Below are 16,670 nucleotides of genomic sequence, written 5' to 3'. Positions count from 1 at the left end.
ACTTTCAGCTCTGCGACTGCGCATCGTGCCCATATCCGCTCTGCATTTCCCGTAGCTCTCGATCTGACTCCCCGATCCGATTCGGCGATTCGCGAGAGGTCGGAAGCAGCTGCGTTACAGCAGTGGACAACGAAACGTCGGACCCGCATCGGGAATCGGGCGGAAGGGTACATGTGTGCTGTCCCAGTGTCCAGCAGTACCTAGCAACTCTAGAACCACTTCCAACAGACCCGGCTCCCGATGGATTCGGAAATGGGCGCAGCTACTGCGGGTCTAGCTTGAGGGGCTGGCAAGTGAGGTGGCGCTTCCTGGGGCCGCGCTCAGGCTTGGGACAATGAAATGGAACCGTTTCCTCTCGGTCTTGGGGCGATCGTCGGATAAGGGCATCGGTGGGCTTGAGGTCATGTCGGGTAAGGGACAAGCTTTGAGTGTTTTATTGGTTAAAGATAGGTGCGTTTGACATTACAGTTTAATGAAATGGTGTCCTCGGGAGGTGGCACTTATGCTAGTCGCTGCTGGCTTTTAGTCAGTTGTTTCCAAGCCAGTTTCGCTGTCATATTTCTATGCTGGCCCTCTCTCGGTGTTACCAGCAGTGTCTTCCTTGCAGAGCTGACGTGGTAACGCAACGGTGGAGAGTAGTAACGATGATCCAGTCCGTATTGGATATCAATTGCATCGTCTTCGACTCTTTCGAGTGAAGACATGAGTTGAATAATGGCTCAAAATGCCGTCGGTTTTGTAAGCGGTGGATATGTCGCGTGGGTTGACGGAACGGATGCGGGACACTGTTGGATGCCGAGCCAAGCGGTTGACGATCCAACCCAACAACCCGTTTCTTCAAGCAACCAACCACAGCCAATGGTAGTTACTGCAGAAGTAAGACCCCGACCATTATTGGCTACGCCACCGTGGGATTGACGACTCTTGAGTTCTGACTTGTTCCCCATTTCTCTTTGAACCTCCAAAAACCTCGGCATCCTTTGAGGCGCGGGATGGTTGAACTGCGCCGCAGCGGGCAGCAAAATCTGGGGAAACATTTGTGAGCTAGGGCCCCCTTGGAAAAGTGCTCCCCCGCAAAAGAAGCGAGAGAGCGCGCGCGCAAGCAAAGGGGGAAAGGGAAAGCCAAGAGCTCTGCCCCGGACCATCCTTTGCCTCAGTTGGCCGCCGCCGCCGTAGTCCTGTCTGGCCCCCCAGCCCCGAGGTTCAACGTCTCCTATCTTGCCACGCACTCGTCTCTAGTTGAATTGAGACAGCTTTGAGGCTGTCGCTTTTTCCATATCGTATCTTCAATCAGACTGAACGTCGAAGGCGAGCAAACGATGCCTACGAAAAGAGTCCGTCAGAGCGAGCGGCGTAGATGCGTCAAGGCTTGCGGGAATTGCAAGCGGCGCAAGGAACGCTGCGATGGTCAACAACCCTGTCGGAGGTGCGTGATCCGCAGAGTCGAAGCCGACTGCACCTTCATCGGCCCGCCGACGAACTTTGCCGCTGCGGAGGACTCGTCATCCGTGAGAAGTCCTGATCGCCCGCAGGTTCATGTTCCTCCTGCTCCTCCTCACCGAGGCAGTCCTCCCGGTCACGGTCAGGATCTCTTCAGCTCTTATGGGCCGACTGCCTCCTTTCATGAAGCTGTCATTTCACCGAGTCATCACCATCAGCACCGGCGCGCGTCGTCGTCAATCAGCCACCTCTCACAGAGCACTGCGGTACCAAAGGTATCGCGACTCATCGCAGATGGCAAGGGACGGTTCATGTTCATCGGCGACGCCGCCAATCTGGCCTTCTTGAAAGTGATACGCCGGCTTGTGCGCGATCGCGTCGGCCTGTGCCCCTTCACTGATGATCCCTTACGGCATATCATGGTCGAGGCGACTCCTGAAGGCCGCCCAAAATGGATCATCACGAATCCCGCCGATATCCCCTCCAAGCCTAGCACTGAGCAGGCAAGATATCTGCTGCGGTGGTATCTCCGTGCAACAAACTGTATTCTCGATGTTTTCAATGAGTCTGAAATCCTCAAGGACCTCGAACATTGGCTGCGTGGAGAGCCCATGAGTCAAGATGAAGAGGCCATGAACTGTATCTTCTTTCTGATATTCGGCATCGGCGCACAACGATGCCCGGATGATCGGGATGCCGATGCAGAGAAGTATTTCAACTATGGTCGATTCCTGGCAGTCTCGTATGCCATGGAGAACCCAACAAACAACACGGTGCGCAGTTACATCCTCATCACCGTCTACCTCCTCGGTGCATCGCGACGCAACTCAGCCTTCATGCACCTGGGCGTCGCTACCCGTGCCGCCTACGCGCTGGGGATTCACCGGCGAGACGTCCCGGCGCTTTTCTCAACACAAGAGCAAGACACCCGGGATCGACTGTGGAAAGCCCTCCGGGTTCTGGATCTATTCTTGGCCGCCTCATTAGGTCGGCCGTTGGCGACTTCCGAGACCCGAGATACATCAGCAAGCGAGAACTACTCTGCCTCACTGGATCTTTGCGCGATCTTCGAATCGATCTTGAACGACGTCTACGCCAAGCGTATGGTGTCTACAGAAACACTCGAGCGTATCAGCGAACAGCACCGTCGATGGGCCGCGAAGTTCAGTGATGGTCTCGCGGCTGACGGGATGAAACCCAGCAAGTATGTTGACGCCGATGACGGTGAGAGATATCCGAACATAGGGCTTTACCACATGAAAGAAGCATACTACTGGAGTATCATGCTGTTATCACGGCCCTTTCTCATCGACTTTGTCTCGAGAAACATTGCGCGCACCCGGACGACGTCCATGTGGGCCGAGGAAACGCCCTTGTCATCACCGTCCGACCAACTTCTGGTCCATGCCTGCGTGGACTCTGCAATACGGACAATCGACCTCCTCTCAACCCTCATCCCGGACAAAAACGTAGCTAAACGACATCCCTTTGTCATCAACTCTGTCTTTGTCTCCGCCCTGGTCCTCGGCCTGGCCGTCTTTGGTGACCTAGACAGCACATTCCCGTTAGACCATGGCTTGAACGACGCGCAAGCGCTACTGAAGAAGTTCAGCAAGCACGATCCTGTTGCAAGCAGAGAGCTCGCCATCGTCGAACATCTCCAGAGCGCATGTGTCCTGTACCGAGAACGGAGGGCACGCCGGAAAATGGAGTGCCAGGGTATGCTCATCGGCGAGCTCTTTGGGAGTGTCCACGAAGGCGGCCCGTTATCGAATGAAGCTTCAAAATTCGGCTCGAATGCTGTTCAGCGAGACATCCGATACTTTGGCAACCATCGACACTTGAGCACATCAGAAGCGGGGGAGATCAACAGCCTGGACCAGAGTGTCTCACTGACGACCGGGAGCACCGATGGGCCACAAATGTTGGGTAGCGAAACTGGTCGAGGAACAAACGTGATCCAGGCACTTACTCCGTCGACCGATATACTACTTCCAATGTCACCACGGACGCTGCTCTTCGACTCTTATGGGCAAGATATGCCTTTCTTCCCAACGATGGACGCGAGCATGGCGCACCTGGGCTACACGGATGAGATGATGCTTGCCGATGCAGGGACTTTGATGGAACCGCCGTGTTAGTCTTGAAGGGAACATGCGTGTTTTGAAGTAGAGTATGTACAACTTATTAGCGACTAAATGACCAAAATACCAAGCGATGAACCACAACAGATGCCTACAAACAAGCAGATGGGACTTGCATGTGATGATGTATCATTCAGTAAGCTCGATCACCCATGCACTGTCAAGCCCAGCGAATCACACACATAGCGCTCACGAGAATTGGACCAACGTGACTATACTTGTTTGAATTCATTAGATCTAGGTCTCCTCCAAACAAGAGCCGAGCTTTCGTTCCTGCGATATACTGCAGCCCAAGTTCGAGACCCTGCATATTACTTGCATGGCGTATCTTCAAGAAAACCTAAAGAACCCCCACCCGTGGTACCTCAGAAAGTCTCGCCTGCTGATCTCCTACAGGCAGCAATGACCTCATCCGGCTTGCTCAAGAACGGAGAGTGACTCGCTTGCATCGTCTCCACGGTTACTTCTACACCAGCGGTGTCAATCATCTGCTGTTGCCCTTGATGAGGAATCGCGTTGTCGAGTTCACACTTGATGTAGGTTACTGGTATATCCTTGTACGCAGGGTACGTGAGCTTGCTGTAGAATGTCTGGTAGCTGTGGTGCTTGAGTCCTGCGATTGCCTCCTTGATGGCGGCTTCGTCCATGTCGTTGTAGAAGATCTCTTCTGGGCGTGCGGGGTCAACCTTTGTCTTGTCGTCGGACACGATGAACCAAGGAAGAGGGTTGCCTTGAAGCATGTCGAATAGTGAGACTCCTGGAGGTGTTTTATTAGTCACATGATCCTCTCAATATCTTTTGGCCAGAACCTACCTTCTGGAACCATAAAGGCCGCGCAGAATACCAGTCTTACAACGCCACCAGCCTTGCCCTCCTTCCCCCGAGCTGCCTTGCCCAGCCCACGGCAAGCTTCGCAGCCTACGATACCGCCATAGCTATGCATGAAGAGCACAACGTCTTCGCCAGCATCTACGCTCTTCTCAATCTCTTGTCGAATGGCCGCGACATCGGGCTGGAAGTCTGACAGCGGAGGCTCCGCACCATAGCACGGGAGCTGAACAGACTTGGTGGGATATCCGAGAGCCTCGAGCTTCGAAGTCACCGGCTCGAACTTGGTCGCGCAGTGCCACGCGCCGGGAACGAAGATGAAGGTAGGCTTGGTAGCAGTCATTTTGATAGCGAGAAAGTCTGATGTACCCTTAGCGTCGAATAAAATGTTGGTGTAAACTGTCTTGATCGGTTGACAGAAGCAGTGGGACCATATGAACCATTTTTAAACTCTTTCCCCACGGGGAGGATCTCAACTCTGCGAGATGAGATCCAGGGACTAGAAGCAAATTACCCCAGACCAACAGCATGATGACTTCGGACCGGAGTCCGGGGTAGAGGCAGGATGACCATGCTATTTGGTACTATCTTGGACACTAAAACGCGTTGGCAGCTGTGGCGCCTGGGATAGACGGTGTTAGTGCTCAGTGGCTATGAGCCCCCAGCCCCCAATGGGGGGATCTAGACTGCACAACAACGACTTTAAAGTTTCGGAGATTCACATTATTGAAGGGTAGTGAAATATGCGATCTACAATTCGTTCCCCTCGTTTTCCCCTCTTCAGTGCCGAGATGATACTCCGCATTCCACCTATGCACATGTGGCACGTTTGCGCCGCCACCCGAAGCTGGCCTTCGGCATATGGTCCATTGTTCGAAGCCCCATTCCCGATGTCTAAAACCCGTGATCCGATAAGCTACACCCGTGCCTGGGAGGGACTGTCAGCTGCTGGGAACTTTCAGCCGAATGAATTTGCCCATCCGACGGGCCACCGATGCAGTTCTTCCGTTGTCGTTCGGGCACTTCGGCACTGGCGTAACGTGGGTCGCGGCCGGGGTTGGGGGGGAACGGGGTCAGCCAGAATCACCGAGAGCGTCATAGGTCCCAGCCGAGCAGCCGGTCTAGGAAGTAAGGGGCAGTTAGCCTTGGTAAATTTGTCTGCTTTGTCGGCCCTTATTTCCTAGCACCAGCGATATATCTTTGCGTATTTCTTCATCGCTGTGATCTACGTGCAAGTCTGCAGACTAAGGACGGAGATCTGTTTCGCAAAGCTACAAGAAGTCGTTTCACGTAGTCTGAACTGCCCAGCACCTCACAATACCACATTTAGACTTTGCCCTTCGTTATCACAGGAAAATTTCTGCCTCAATCGACATGGCACCACCAGCAGAGTTTTGCCAGACGCCGGACAAGCCCTTCAATGTGGCTGTTGTGGGTGGTGGTATTGCGGGCTTGACCTTGACCCTTCAACTCCTCCAGAACAGAATACCGACGACGCTATACGAACAGGCGCCAAAGTTCGGTGAGATCGGTGCAGGCGTGTCTTTCGGCCCCAACGCGCTAAGGGCTATGTCCTTGATCTCACCCCACGTGCGGCAAGCTTTCGAGAATCAGGCAACACACAACGAATCAGAAGACCACCAGGACGTATGGTTCGACTTCAGGTACGGCCAGACTTGTAACGACAAGAACAAAGAGGGAGACCTGATCTATCGGCAAAAATGTGAAACCGGTCAGACTGGTATTCACAGGGCACACTTCTTGGACGAGTTGGTCAAATTACTGCCCGACGGAGTTGCCGTATTCGGCAAGAGGGCAGAAAAGTACGAGGATGACGGGAAAAGCGTTCTGCTCACTTTCCAAGATGGCACGACCGCTCGCCACGATGCTGTCATCGCCTGTGACGGTATCAAGTCTAGATTGAGGAGTTTGATGCTCGGCGAGGATCACCCGGCATCCAAAGCTGTTTTCTCTGGAAAGTATGCCTATCGAGGTCTTATCCCCATGGAGGAGGCGGAGAAGCTTCTGGGCGAGGAATTGGCAAAGAACGCCCAGATGTACTTCGGCAGAAATGGCCACATCTTGACCTTTTCTGTCGCAAAGGGTAAAATCATGAACGGTGAGCCAATTGTTCTTCCACCTTCAGTCTTGTGACAATGGCTAATCAGGAATTTAGTGGTGGCCTTCGCCAGTGCTAAGGAGTGGAAGTCGGACAAGTGGGTTGTCTCTGTAGAGAAGGAGGACATGATCCGCGACTTCGAAGGCTGGGGCGAGAAGTCCAGACAAATTATCCAGCTTATGCAGAAGCCAGACGTATGGGCACTATTTGAGCACCCGCCCAGTCCGACGTACTTCGAGGGGCGACTCTGCCTACTGGGAGACGCCGCTCACGCATCCACGCCTCACAAGGGATCCGGCGCGGGCATGGCGATTGAAGATGCTTACATCCTCGGCAACCTGCTGGGCTCCATCTCTGATGCCAGTCAACTTGAGGCAGCTTTTTCGACGTATGACAAGACGCGAAGAGAGAGATCCCAGCAACTTGTCGTCGACAGCCACGAGACTGGTCAGCTGTACGACTTGGAGTTCAGCGAGGACTCTGAGTGGGTTGCCGACAATCTGTCAAAGCGAATGGAATGGATTTGGAAGTACGACTTGACTGATGAGTTGGAGAGAGGGAAGAGAGAGTTGACGAAGGAAGGGTCTACTGAGACAAGGGCGCAGCTTTGAGCATGGCGTTCAGGGGTAAAGGCTTCATTAGCGAGTAGAGCGAAAATGCAGTTGTTGGTTATTCCACCGTCCGTATTATTTTCGATTACAATGCCTAAGTATCTAGCTAATTAGAGGTTTCTATTGAATTACAATTATCCGGTAAGCAAGTATTTGCTACCATATTCTCGCAGACAGCGCTCTGCTGCTTACTCTTCAACCGGACGTTCTCCCGCAAGCAACGTCTCCTGGATTCTTTGAGACGGTAGCCATCTTTCTGCAGGAATGAACCACCAAGAAAGAATAGCGAAGATTGTGACGATGCCCATGATGACCGGAGCATAGTTGAGTGTCGATGCCTCAACCGGAAAAGCATAGGGCGAGAACAGCACAGCAACGACCCAGCCGTTCCACAAGACAGCAATTGCCTGGAAAGGCTTGCTCAGGCGTCCGAGACTCCAAGCGGGCTTCGGGAATTGCTTTGGTGTCAGGAAAAGGCGACAAAGGCAGATCAGACCGTAAGCTGCGGCTGAAGGAACACCCGCAGCCGAGACCAGGGAAGTAAAGGCCACTGATGACGGAAGAATCGTGCAGGTGATGACAGAGGCCACACCCCAGACGACCAAGACGGCGTTTCGGGGTTGGCCATCGACAACTTTGGCAACCCAAGGAGACCAAGGGAGAACTCCGTCTCGTGCCACGGCGAACACCAGACGCGACGCCGCCAGAATTGCAATCGCAGTGTTCTAAGCGAGGGTCAGCACGTTTCAATAGACACGGGAATAAGGTACGAGAAAAGACAAAGATGACTTACAAACCACAGTGCGACAATGCAAACGATGTTCATGAAAATGTGGCCTCCCTCTCCGAGAATGGCTGCATACAATGGTACAAATGGCTGGGCGCCGCCAAAAGAGAAAAGGGTGTCCGCATCAGGCTGTGTCAAATTCCATTAGCAGGGTTCGTTCCTGCGCTGCATTTGAGAAGAGCATAAACTTACAACGCAGAACAGAAATAATATCACGACAACAAAGCCGCCAATCCCGCTGACCACGGTACTCCAAAAGATGCCGCGAGCGGCAGCGACGCTTGCATTCTTGGTCTCCTCCGCAACGTGCCCCGACGCGTCGAATCCGATGAGAATACCGGCAGTAGCGAGATACGAGAGACACCAATTCCAACCGGCCGGAGCGCCGGTCCCGTTGTAGGTGGTCATGAAAGCATCATGGGCAGATCGGAAGCCGTACTCGCTCTTGCTTGTCGCGACCGGTAGCCAGACCATGTTTAGAACAAAGTCCAGCAACACGAACCCGGTCGACAAGTAGAAGATCCATTTAAAGTAGCGGGCTGTGCTTTTGTTAGCTTGTCAATGATGGCACATAGGAGTCTAGGTGGTCTCACGAGGCAGGAGGTTCCAGATGGCAGCCAAGGCCAGCATGACCTCTGTAGTGATCCATTGAACAGCGCGAAATTTGACGCTTGAGGAGTCAGAAGGAAAGTCGAGATTGAAGACAACAATCTCCTGTTGCAAAGTCAGAGACTGTTACAGAGAAGTCAGTTCTTTGTGCCATCACTTACCGAAAGCATGTAGTTCACAGCGGCTTGTGTGTTGCCTGAGAGGGATCAGCGACTCAGGTTGGGAAGATGCCTCAGAAGTTGTTGTCAACTTACTCGCACAGAAAGTTGTCCATGCTGTGGTACTCCACCATGCAACGATGAAGCCGAAGAATCTGCCAAATCGGGGTCCGCCAGCTTCAGCAGCCCATAAGTAGATGGATCCCGCCAAGGGTAGAGAGGAGCAGATCTCTGCAATGACTGCGGCAGTGATGAAGGTAAAGACGCAAGTTACGATGAAACTCGTCCTATCTGAATGTTAGGCGTTGCAAATGCACATCGGTGAGTGCAGACACTAGCACTTACCAGTAAGCCAGGTTACCTCCAGCAGCAATGCCGGTAGAGAATGTCACTCGGACTCCACCAATGAAGTAGAGGGCAGCTAAACGAGATCAGAAATGACGAAGAGAACCAGCAGACTGGATACGGCGTACCGAACGTTGTCGCAAAGTTGTGGAACGTGTTGAATGTCCGGTGCAGCACCTAGAAGAATGAGTTATTTGTGTGAGATGGGCTGACTTTTGAAATCGTCTGCTCACCGGCTTGTAGCCTAGGTTTTCCTGCCGATTCTGCGGTTAGCTGACTGAAATGCAATGCTTTCATGCTGTGTGTTGCTCACCAAGACCCGGGCATCTTTTGAAGACTCATCTTCTGCGTCGCTCTGGAAGGTGTTCGCGTTCTTGGCGACGCCTTCGTCTTGGCGCTCAGTCGCAGCCATGTTGATGATGTTCTCGATGTTGGTCCAAGCTGAGCGAATTAGCGACGTCGGAGCGAACAAATGCGGATGGAGGGGACGTCGTCTTATGGGAGATGGAGTATTCGGGCCGCCCAGGGGCCGTTGAAAAATCTAATTAGTGGGACGGAAATGTTCGGCTTTTGCGTGTGAAGAAATACGAATCTTCCAATCATTGCCGCATGTGCCAATGGCTGACTTACTTAGTCGCGTGATGTGGGACTGAATGACGGCATCGGTAAATCGTACGAAATAGCCTTAGCAGCAACTTGGTGACACCAAACGAGATGAGTCTTTAGACAGGTCGATGAACAGATAATTTGCTATTAGATGTAGTATAATGTGTGCTTTGAACAACATTACACCCGGACTTGTGGTTTCAAGTCCTCTGCTTGCTCCATGATATACTCTACACTACTAATTAACACATCGCACAATGGGGCGCTGAGTAAGTACATGTAGCATCAGGCCGAGTTTGACAAACGTTGAGAGACGATCACAACCATCCACACACTGAGGGACTGAAATACTCCGCCTATGGCAATGATAGCATCTTTCTCTCTTCACTTACCGCCATATTTCTCTCTTTTTCTTCGGAGGTTGAGATTAGATTGGGATGTCGCCGCGCTCCGCGTGCCCCTGCCAATCAGGTCAACGTAAGCAACCCCGGGTTGACTGCCAGTTGAGGGATGGTACGATAGGTTTCGGGCATCAGGCCCATCACGCAATCGGCACTCAAAGAACGTGACGCATTGGATCACAGGACACGGTCAGTCTTGAGTAGTTCTTCGACGTTCTAGATGCTCAGGGTTCAGTATTCACCGTAGATATGAAATTGAGAAAATTGGGCGAACTTCATTGGCGCCGACATCTTGTGACTCTCACTTCGGAACTCTCTTGGGAAACTGAAGGTTTAATGCTAGAATGGCGATCCTCGTTCTGACTTGGCTGGTTGCTCTATGCATTGTGGCGGTGACAGCGTTCAAGGTATTTATCATCTCAAAGAGCTCAAATCTTCAACTTGATCGGACGATTGACACTCTCCAGACCGTCACCAAAGCTCACGCATCTCCCCTATCTCGTATTCCTAATGCTGGATGGGGAGCAGGCTATTCCAGGTTGATCTGGGCTTTTCGTCAAGAATACCGAGGCAACGTCACCCTTGAACTTCCAAAATTGCATGAGACCCTAGGTAGCTCCGTTTTCCCCCTCAAACCATTGACACGGGTGGCAACTGATTCTATTGTTCTCCTAGGCCCTCTCATCCGTATTGGTCCCAATGAGCTATCGTTCTACTCCATCGACATCTACGATACAGTCCATAAAGTCAATAGCGGATTTGTAAAAGATCCCCGAAACTACGGAGAATTCGTCCAAGATGAACATCCCGCACTCTTCTCTATCACGTTCGTTACGACCCTTCTGAAAGAAACGTAGCCTTTCTGTTTATGTCCTAACAGCCCGTAGAGATCCTCAAGAGCATGCCAAGAGGCGGAGAATTCTTGGTCAACTTTTCAGCCGCAGCAATATTGAGAAGCTTGAAGGGTTAATGCTTCATCATATTGATAATTTTGTCTCGGCAGTCGAAAGAAGAAGCGTCTCTTTTGACATAGGCCCTGCCTGCCGCGCTCTTGAGGCAGATATCATATGTGAGACGCCACGGTATGACCCGGCTCTGCGTTCGTCAGCTGACTTCTCAAGCGGATTTCTCATTCGGTGAAGCCTTGTCGGCCGTGTCTGCCTGGTCAAAAGGAGAAGAAGTTGCTCTTATATCAAAGAACGATGAAAAAGCGACATTTTTGCCTCTGGTACGTCTTAGGGTCTTGAAACTTGTGAAGTCTAGACAAAGCTGACCATGTAGATGATGAACTTCCCGCTTCTGTACTCAATCTGGGTGAGAGTAGAAGACTTCTTGTGTCATATGGAAGGCTTGCGTACATCCTCTAAAAAGGGACTACAGCAATACGACGAGGTTCGTTCAAAAGATACGAAACTTGTTAGCGTACTAATTCGAGAAGTGGACGCACAAAGCTTGGGTCCGGAACAAAGATCCAGGCCGAAAGTCACAATTTCCCAATCTGCTCAACGTCATGGTTTCAGCTGGCGTGCCGACTCAGACTGCCCTATCAGAGGCCAAGGAGAACCTGGGACCTGGGACCGACACCACCTCTGCATCCCTCGCCCATATCCTCTATGCCCTTTCCTGGAACCCGACTTATCAGCAGAAGTTGTATAAAGACCTAGCATCCCGCGGATTTCCCACGGATTTCAATACTTTAGAAAACATCCCTCGCTTGAGAGCTTGTGTCAAAGAAGGCATTCGTTGGGCTGGTGCATCTGTGGCGATGTTGCCCCGTGTGGTTCCCAAGGGTGGTGTTGAGCTATGTGGAAATTTTGTTCCCGAAGGCGTAAGTCACCACAGTGGCATGTTTAGTGATTCAGTACCATCTCTAACGGTCAATGTGTTCCACAGACTATTGTAACTTCATCACCAGTCTGGTACCTCAGAGACAAGTATGCGTACCCGAATCCAGAGTTGTTTAATCCCTATCGCTGGATAGATGATTACGGCTTGAACACTACAGAGGATGTACTACGAGACAAGTTTTACATTGCATTCTCTAAAGGCGCAAACACTTGTATCGCAAATCAGTAAGTGCCGTGACCCCAAATGGGCATACAGTCACTGACAAGAAACCTCAGGTTTTCGTACCTAGAATTGTACATGAGTGTCGCGAAGATGGTCGCAAACTTTGAAATCAGTCCTGCCAATGAACGACATGGACCTGCACAGGTTGCAGGACTAAATAATGCAGACTGGCAACCAGTGCAACTTCCAAAGAGAAAGGAATGGGTTTCAGCCGTAGTCACTGAACCCCTGCTGATCAAGACTGTGCCACGAAGACACGTTTAGCTGGCTTCGAGTGTAGTGTGGGGAGTATTCCGGCTCCATTTCGTTGTTGGGGCGGATAGATAGGAATAAAACATATCCGTTACCTGTATCCGTACGCGTCCTCGGTGTTCGTATAATCGCTAGCCCGAAGAGGTATGTGTTTCTTAGCCAATGTTTGCTCAGGGGGGGCAACAGGTGTTGGTTGTGCTGCGGGTTTGCAGGTTTGCGTAGCAGGGCCCCGGCCCCAACATGTTCTTTGAACCCTGGCTCGTCACATTACATGCAGCATTGTACCTTATCATATTCACAATCTGCAAGCATCTTGTGGCTCCAGAGTCGAAGAAAAACCTTTGCCGCGGCCGGGGTTTCGGCAACCTAGTGTCTTGGCTTCGGACAGCGGTTTACGGCCCGTCCCCGGCAATATCTCGTTGGGCGGCTGAATCTCCGAACCTTACACATGCTTACGCACTGCTATACTTGACCTGCTTTCTATTCGAGGGCACGAAAAGTGGGCTTGACAAAGTCTCTAGAGCCTAGACTTTATGGGTTTACGGTAGTACGGTGAACTGTACAGCCTGGCCAACAATGGATCCACAAGCGAGTAGTAGCAAACTCATGTAGGTGGGTTATGGTGACTACAGCTATCCGCAATAATGCATCTCACCCATGAACCGGCATGTTTCACCATATGAGGACGTGTCTTCCTAAAATTTCCGAATGTTTTCCAGAGTAAACGCTTGACATCTGCCCACATGCCGGAAGTGCCTAGGAGGACGGCTGGTATTCTCCGCCATTGCAACTACGGCATAGCCGTGGCGTGATCTACTTACCAGCGAGAACATAACAGACGTGACATTTGGTTTCTTGCACAGTATTATGATGCAACCCAATGACAAGTTCTTCTTGTCGTATCAGCGTCTCAGATGCATGGTCATCGTAACTTCGAATATGAAGTCCCAGAAGAACATCGCACACCTCAAAGCTTCTCCGAGAGGATCCAGTCCCAGAGTTTGATTCCGAGTCGAGATCGTCAAACTTTAAGGATGTCTTGGTCAAGATATCAAGTATGCATCATGCTCAAGTGACGTGATTAATGATGGCCTTTAGAGTCTGGTTGATGAATTTCCTTTTAAAATCACCAATCATTTATCTGTTGTTCACGTCCGTACCGTGGTAACATGAAACTAAGATCACGCCACGTAGTATTATACGGCAATCAAATTTGCCTCTGGATCTCATCCAGCCACTGACATCGGTACTTGACACACTCGTTGTAATTTATCAGACAAAATTCGATTCAATCGCTTCAGACTAAAATGTATCTATGCCGAGCTTAATCAGAACAGAGAGGGAATCCTAAACTAACACCACTAATGCCAATTTTCCAAACTTTTCCTTGCATATCAAAACAGTCCCAAGATCAAACAATTTGTTCCTTAATCAAAGTGAATGCGCCACATCTCTCTGGGAGAGCCAGCCGTGAAATCACTGCGGGTGTGCATGGCCAGGATGTTATCGCTGACCAGCAGATCACCCTGTTGCCAGGAGAAGTAGAGGGTGTTTCTTCTGTCGTGGAGGAGGGAGTCAATGATGTTGCAGATCTCGGTGCTCTCGCTCTCGCTCACGCCCTCGATGACCACGTCAGTGGCGTCAAAGGCAGTCTTGGACTGGGGCCAAGGCTCGTGATATCGGATGCAGGGCTCTCCGGTCGTGGGGTGGTCGACGACGAGAGGAAGACCACCCATCTTGGTAGAGTCGAAGGAGCTAGTCTGGACGCTCCAGGTGAGCTCTCTCAGTCTATCCACAGACAGGTGAGGAGGCAGGTTCTGGAAGAGAAGTCTGGAGGGCGTGAAGAGGGTGAAGCCGGTGTCACTCGGTGAGGGTGTGATGGAGGTGAAAAACTGGAACCTGTTTTCGGTGTGTTAGGGAAAGAAGCTCATGAAGGTTTTCGCTTGACAAGTTCGCCACAGCGGGGATGTAACTTACTTGGGGGGGTTGGGAAGAAGCTTCTCAGTTCCGTCCGCCTGGGGCACTTTGTGGGTCTTGAACAGCCCATCGAAGTGGAATGGCATCCACTCGGCTGACAGAACGTTGTTCAGACCACGGGTATCGGCACCCTGGTCCTTCACCTCCAGGACGAGACCAAACTTCCATGGCAAGGGAGTGCCGAACTCCTCCGACTTCTTGACGAACAAGTCGCGATCCTTGGTCTTGGTGAATCCTCTCATGACAACGGGTGAGTTGACCTCGGACAAAGCGCGGACCTTTTTGGCCTCAACGTCGTGGATGGAGAGCTTCTTGGAGCCGGGGGCCGGGCGGATGAGGAGACCGCAGGGGTACATGGGCTCAAAGACGACGTCCGACTTCCACTGCATCAATTCGCTCTTCTCGCGGAAGTAGCTAGGTCTTCCCTCCTCGTAGACGAGCTCGTACTTGGGGTCGTTCTCGAAGTCGGCGCGGGGGCCAGTGGTGATGGCACCGCTCAGGTCGAAGGCGATCGAGCAGTGCCAGGGAGTGGTGTAGTAGGAAGAGGTGGGAAGAGGGCTGATGGAGATCTTGTTCTCGCCGGTGGAGGGGTGAATGGAGAGGCGGATGTGGTCGCGGAAGTTCTCACGGACGGCGCGAGCAAAGGCCTGTGTTTGAAAAGTTAATAGTTGAAAAAAGCTGTTGATATCATGTTGCAACTTACATCACCACGCTGCAGCATCTGCTTGGAGATGTACTCGATGCCAGTCTTGAACTTGGTCTTGGATCGGTCCTCTCCGACGGGGTAGACATGGCGCAAATCGGTCTCGAGGAACTTGATGTATCCGCGATATGTCAGGCAGGTATCTTCGTTCTTGGAGATCTCGGTGGAGGGGTCGTAGTCAGATCGGCCAAAGGTGTTGAGAAGGGCGCGGCGGAAGTTGGTAGCGTTCGCAACATATGTGATCTCCTCAAGCTTGTTAGGGAGGTGAGGAAGGTGAACAAGATCCTGAAGGCGCGAAAAGTCGATGTTGAGCAGGTTCTTCTCGGCAGCAATGTCGCGGAGGGTCTCCCCATATGACCAAACCTCCTTGTCGGGAACACCGAGAAGGTCGTTGTACACAAGACCGTCAGAAATGATGGTCAACTTCGCGCCGGGCTCGTAAATGTCCTTGATTGCAGAGCAGAGACCGTTGAGGTTGGCGAGAGAGAACTCCTCAGCCTTATCCGGCAGACGGCTGAGGACCTTGTCCTTTGTGTTGGGCGACTTGAAAGGGAAAGCAGGAAGGCACATGCGGATCGGGCTCTGTGTCTTGACTTTTCTGTAGATCTGGGAGAGGAAGCCCAGTCTGCCCTCAAGCTGAGCAGGGCAAGTTTCGTGCGGGCGTCTAAGGCGGTAGCGGCAGATGATGTCGAGAATGTCGGCTGCTTTTGAGAGGGCTTCGTCGTCCATCATCTGAGGTGCCACCTTTGAGATGAGCTGAACCTCTGGTGACGGTTGGCGAACCGGTGTTTCTACAAGAGAAGGCATGTCGTTGAATGTGGCTGAAGTAGAGGCGAAGAGGACTGAAAAGGTATGAAGGGGTTAGGGTAATGGAGGCTTGATTAACAAGATAAACAACGATCAAAGTAAGTTTAAGGCTGGCAGATGCAGCTGGGTCTTAATGCAATTTGAGCCTGGTCTAGTAGAGAAAAACCTTCCAAAGTCTCGGGAGACGCAACCGGCTTATATCCAGCTTCCTTTCGTAGCATAGCCTGCCAACGTTGCATCTGCATACAGACTTGCTCGGAGATGACGATCACAGGGAAAGGGTAATGGCAAGGAGCAGCGGGCCAAGTCGCGGCACTGGCCGTGATGGGCTCGGAGCTGCGTCAGGTCACATCTGGCCATCCCCCATATCAAGGCCCATAACGGTCTTATTCCGGTTCTCTTCATCCACAATTCCCGTGGTTGTTCGATACACAATGTCGCCACTAGGGGTCAATAGCAAAACGTCTAGAAGGATGGTAAGATGGTAAGGATTTGCCCACGGAATCAATATGCACCCGGCATCCTGGCCCTGTTGAAGGATGTCATACCATGCATGACCTTCTTTTCTTTTCTTTTTTTCGCACTCTATACGGAGTACTCTTGATTGTTTTTCCTAATCTTCACCCGGCTTCCATCGTCGATTGAGTCAGTGCCGCCACCCCACTACCCAGGAACGGCTCCATCAGGATCAGGAAACTCATGCGCTCCATCGGACATGGACCAAGTTTGAAGGGCTGACAGCTAAACGACCCACGTCACGGTGGACACCTGCCTGACATAGCCGGCTGAAGACTCGAAGGAGGAATCAAGTGT

The 16,670-nt window shown here is 51.8% G+C and overlaps 6 protein-coding genes across 6 annotated transcripts; 3 read left to right on the top strand and 3 right to left on the bottom strand.

Moving 5' to 3' along the window:
- Positions 1–1,319: 1,319 nt before the first annotated feature.
- Positions 1,320–3,581, top strand: CABS01_03861 (fungal specific transcription factor domain-containing protein; the record flags this gene model as incomplete). The annotated part of the gene is made up of 1 exon (XM_060537233.1): positions 1,320–3,581. The coding sequence occupies one exon, from the start codon at positions 1,320–1,322 to the stop codon at positions 3,579–3,581; it is 2,262 nt and encodes a 753-aa protein (XP_060391491.1).
- Positions 3,582–3,949: 368 nt separating this feature from the next.
- CABS01_03860 (uncharacterized protein) lies at positions 3,950–4,755 on the bottom strand (the record flags this gene model as incomplete). Its single annotated transcript, XM_060537232.1, has 2 exons — positions 3,950–4,341; positions 4,398–4,755. 2 exons carry the CDS (start codon positions 4,753–4,755, stop codon positions 3,950–3,952), a joined length of 750 nt encoding a protein of 249 aa, XP_060391490.1.
- A 400-nt stretch (positions 4,756–5,155) lies between these two features.
- CABS01_03859 (mannitol 1-phosphate dehydrogenase) lies at positions 5,156–7,142 on the top strand (the record flags this gene model as incomplete). The annotated part of the gene is made up of 3 exons (XM_060537231.1): positions 5,156–5,560; positions 5,721–6,531; positions 6,589–7,142. The coding sequence occupies 3 exons, from the start codon at positions 5,156–5,158 to the stop codon at positions 7,140–7,142; spliced, it is 1,770 nt and encodes a 589-aa protein (XP_060391489.1).
- A 188-nt stretch (positions 7,143–7,330) lies between these two features.
- Positions 7,331–9,453, bottom strand: CABS01_03858 (uncharacterized protein; the record flags this gene model as incomplete). The annotated part of the gene is made up of 10 exons (XM_060537230.1): positions 7,331–7,867; positions 7,936–8,058; positions 8,122–8,468; positions 8,523–8,643; positions 8,700–8,734; positions 8,793–8,983; positions 9,042–9,117; positions 9,170–9,218; positions 9,275–9,295; positions 9,355–9,453. The coding sequence occupies 10 exons, from the start codon at positions 9,451–9,453 to the stop codon at positions 7,331–7,333; spliced, it is 1,599 nt and encodes a 532-aa protein (XP_060391488.1).
- A 939-nt stretch (positions 9,454–10,392) lies between these two features.
- CABS01_03857 (cytochrome P450) lies at positions 10,393–12,382 on the top strand (the record flags this gene model as incomplete). Its single annotated transcript, XM_060537229.1, has 8 exons — positions 10,393–10,660; positions 10,724–10,874; positions 10,936–11,117; positions 11,170–11,276; positions 11,330–11,440; positions 11,487–11,876; positions 11,942–12,120; positions 12,172–12,382. The coding sequence occupies 8 exons, from the start codon at positions 10,393–10,395 to the stop codon at positions 12,380–12,382; spliced, it is 1,599 nt and encodes a 532-aa protein (XP_060391487.1).
- Positions 12,383–13,797: 1,415 nt separating this feature from the next.
- Positions 13,798–15,857, bottom strand: CABS01_03856 (taurine catabolism dioxygenase TauD; the record flags this gene model as incomplete). Its single annotated transcript, XM_060537228.1, has 3 exons — positions 13,798–14,269; positions 14,348–14,994; positions 15,051–15,857. 3 exons carry the CDS (start codon positions 15,855–15,857, stop codon positions 13,798–13,800), a joined length of 1,926 nt encoding a protein of 641 aa, XP_060391486.1.
- Between the last annotated feature and the right edge of the window lie 813 nt (positions 15,858–16,670).

This window comes from Colletotrichum abscissum, assembly GCF_030869225.1.
Source record: "Colletotrichum abscissum strain IMI 504890 chromosome Unknown Scaffold_7.1, whole genome shotgun sequence".
NCBI classification, from domain to species: domain Eukaryota; kingdom Fungi; phylum Ascomycota; class Sordariomycetes; order Glomerellales; family Glomerellaceae; genus Colletotrichum; species Colletotrichum abscissum.
This window is presented reverse-complemented; position numbering and strand designations above follow the sequence as displayed.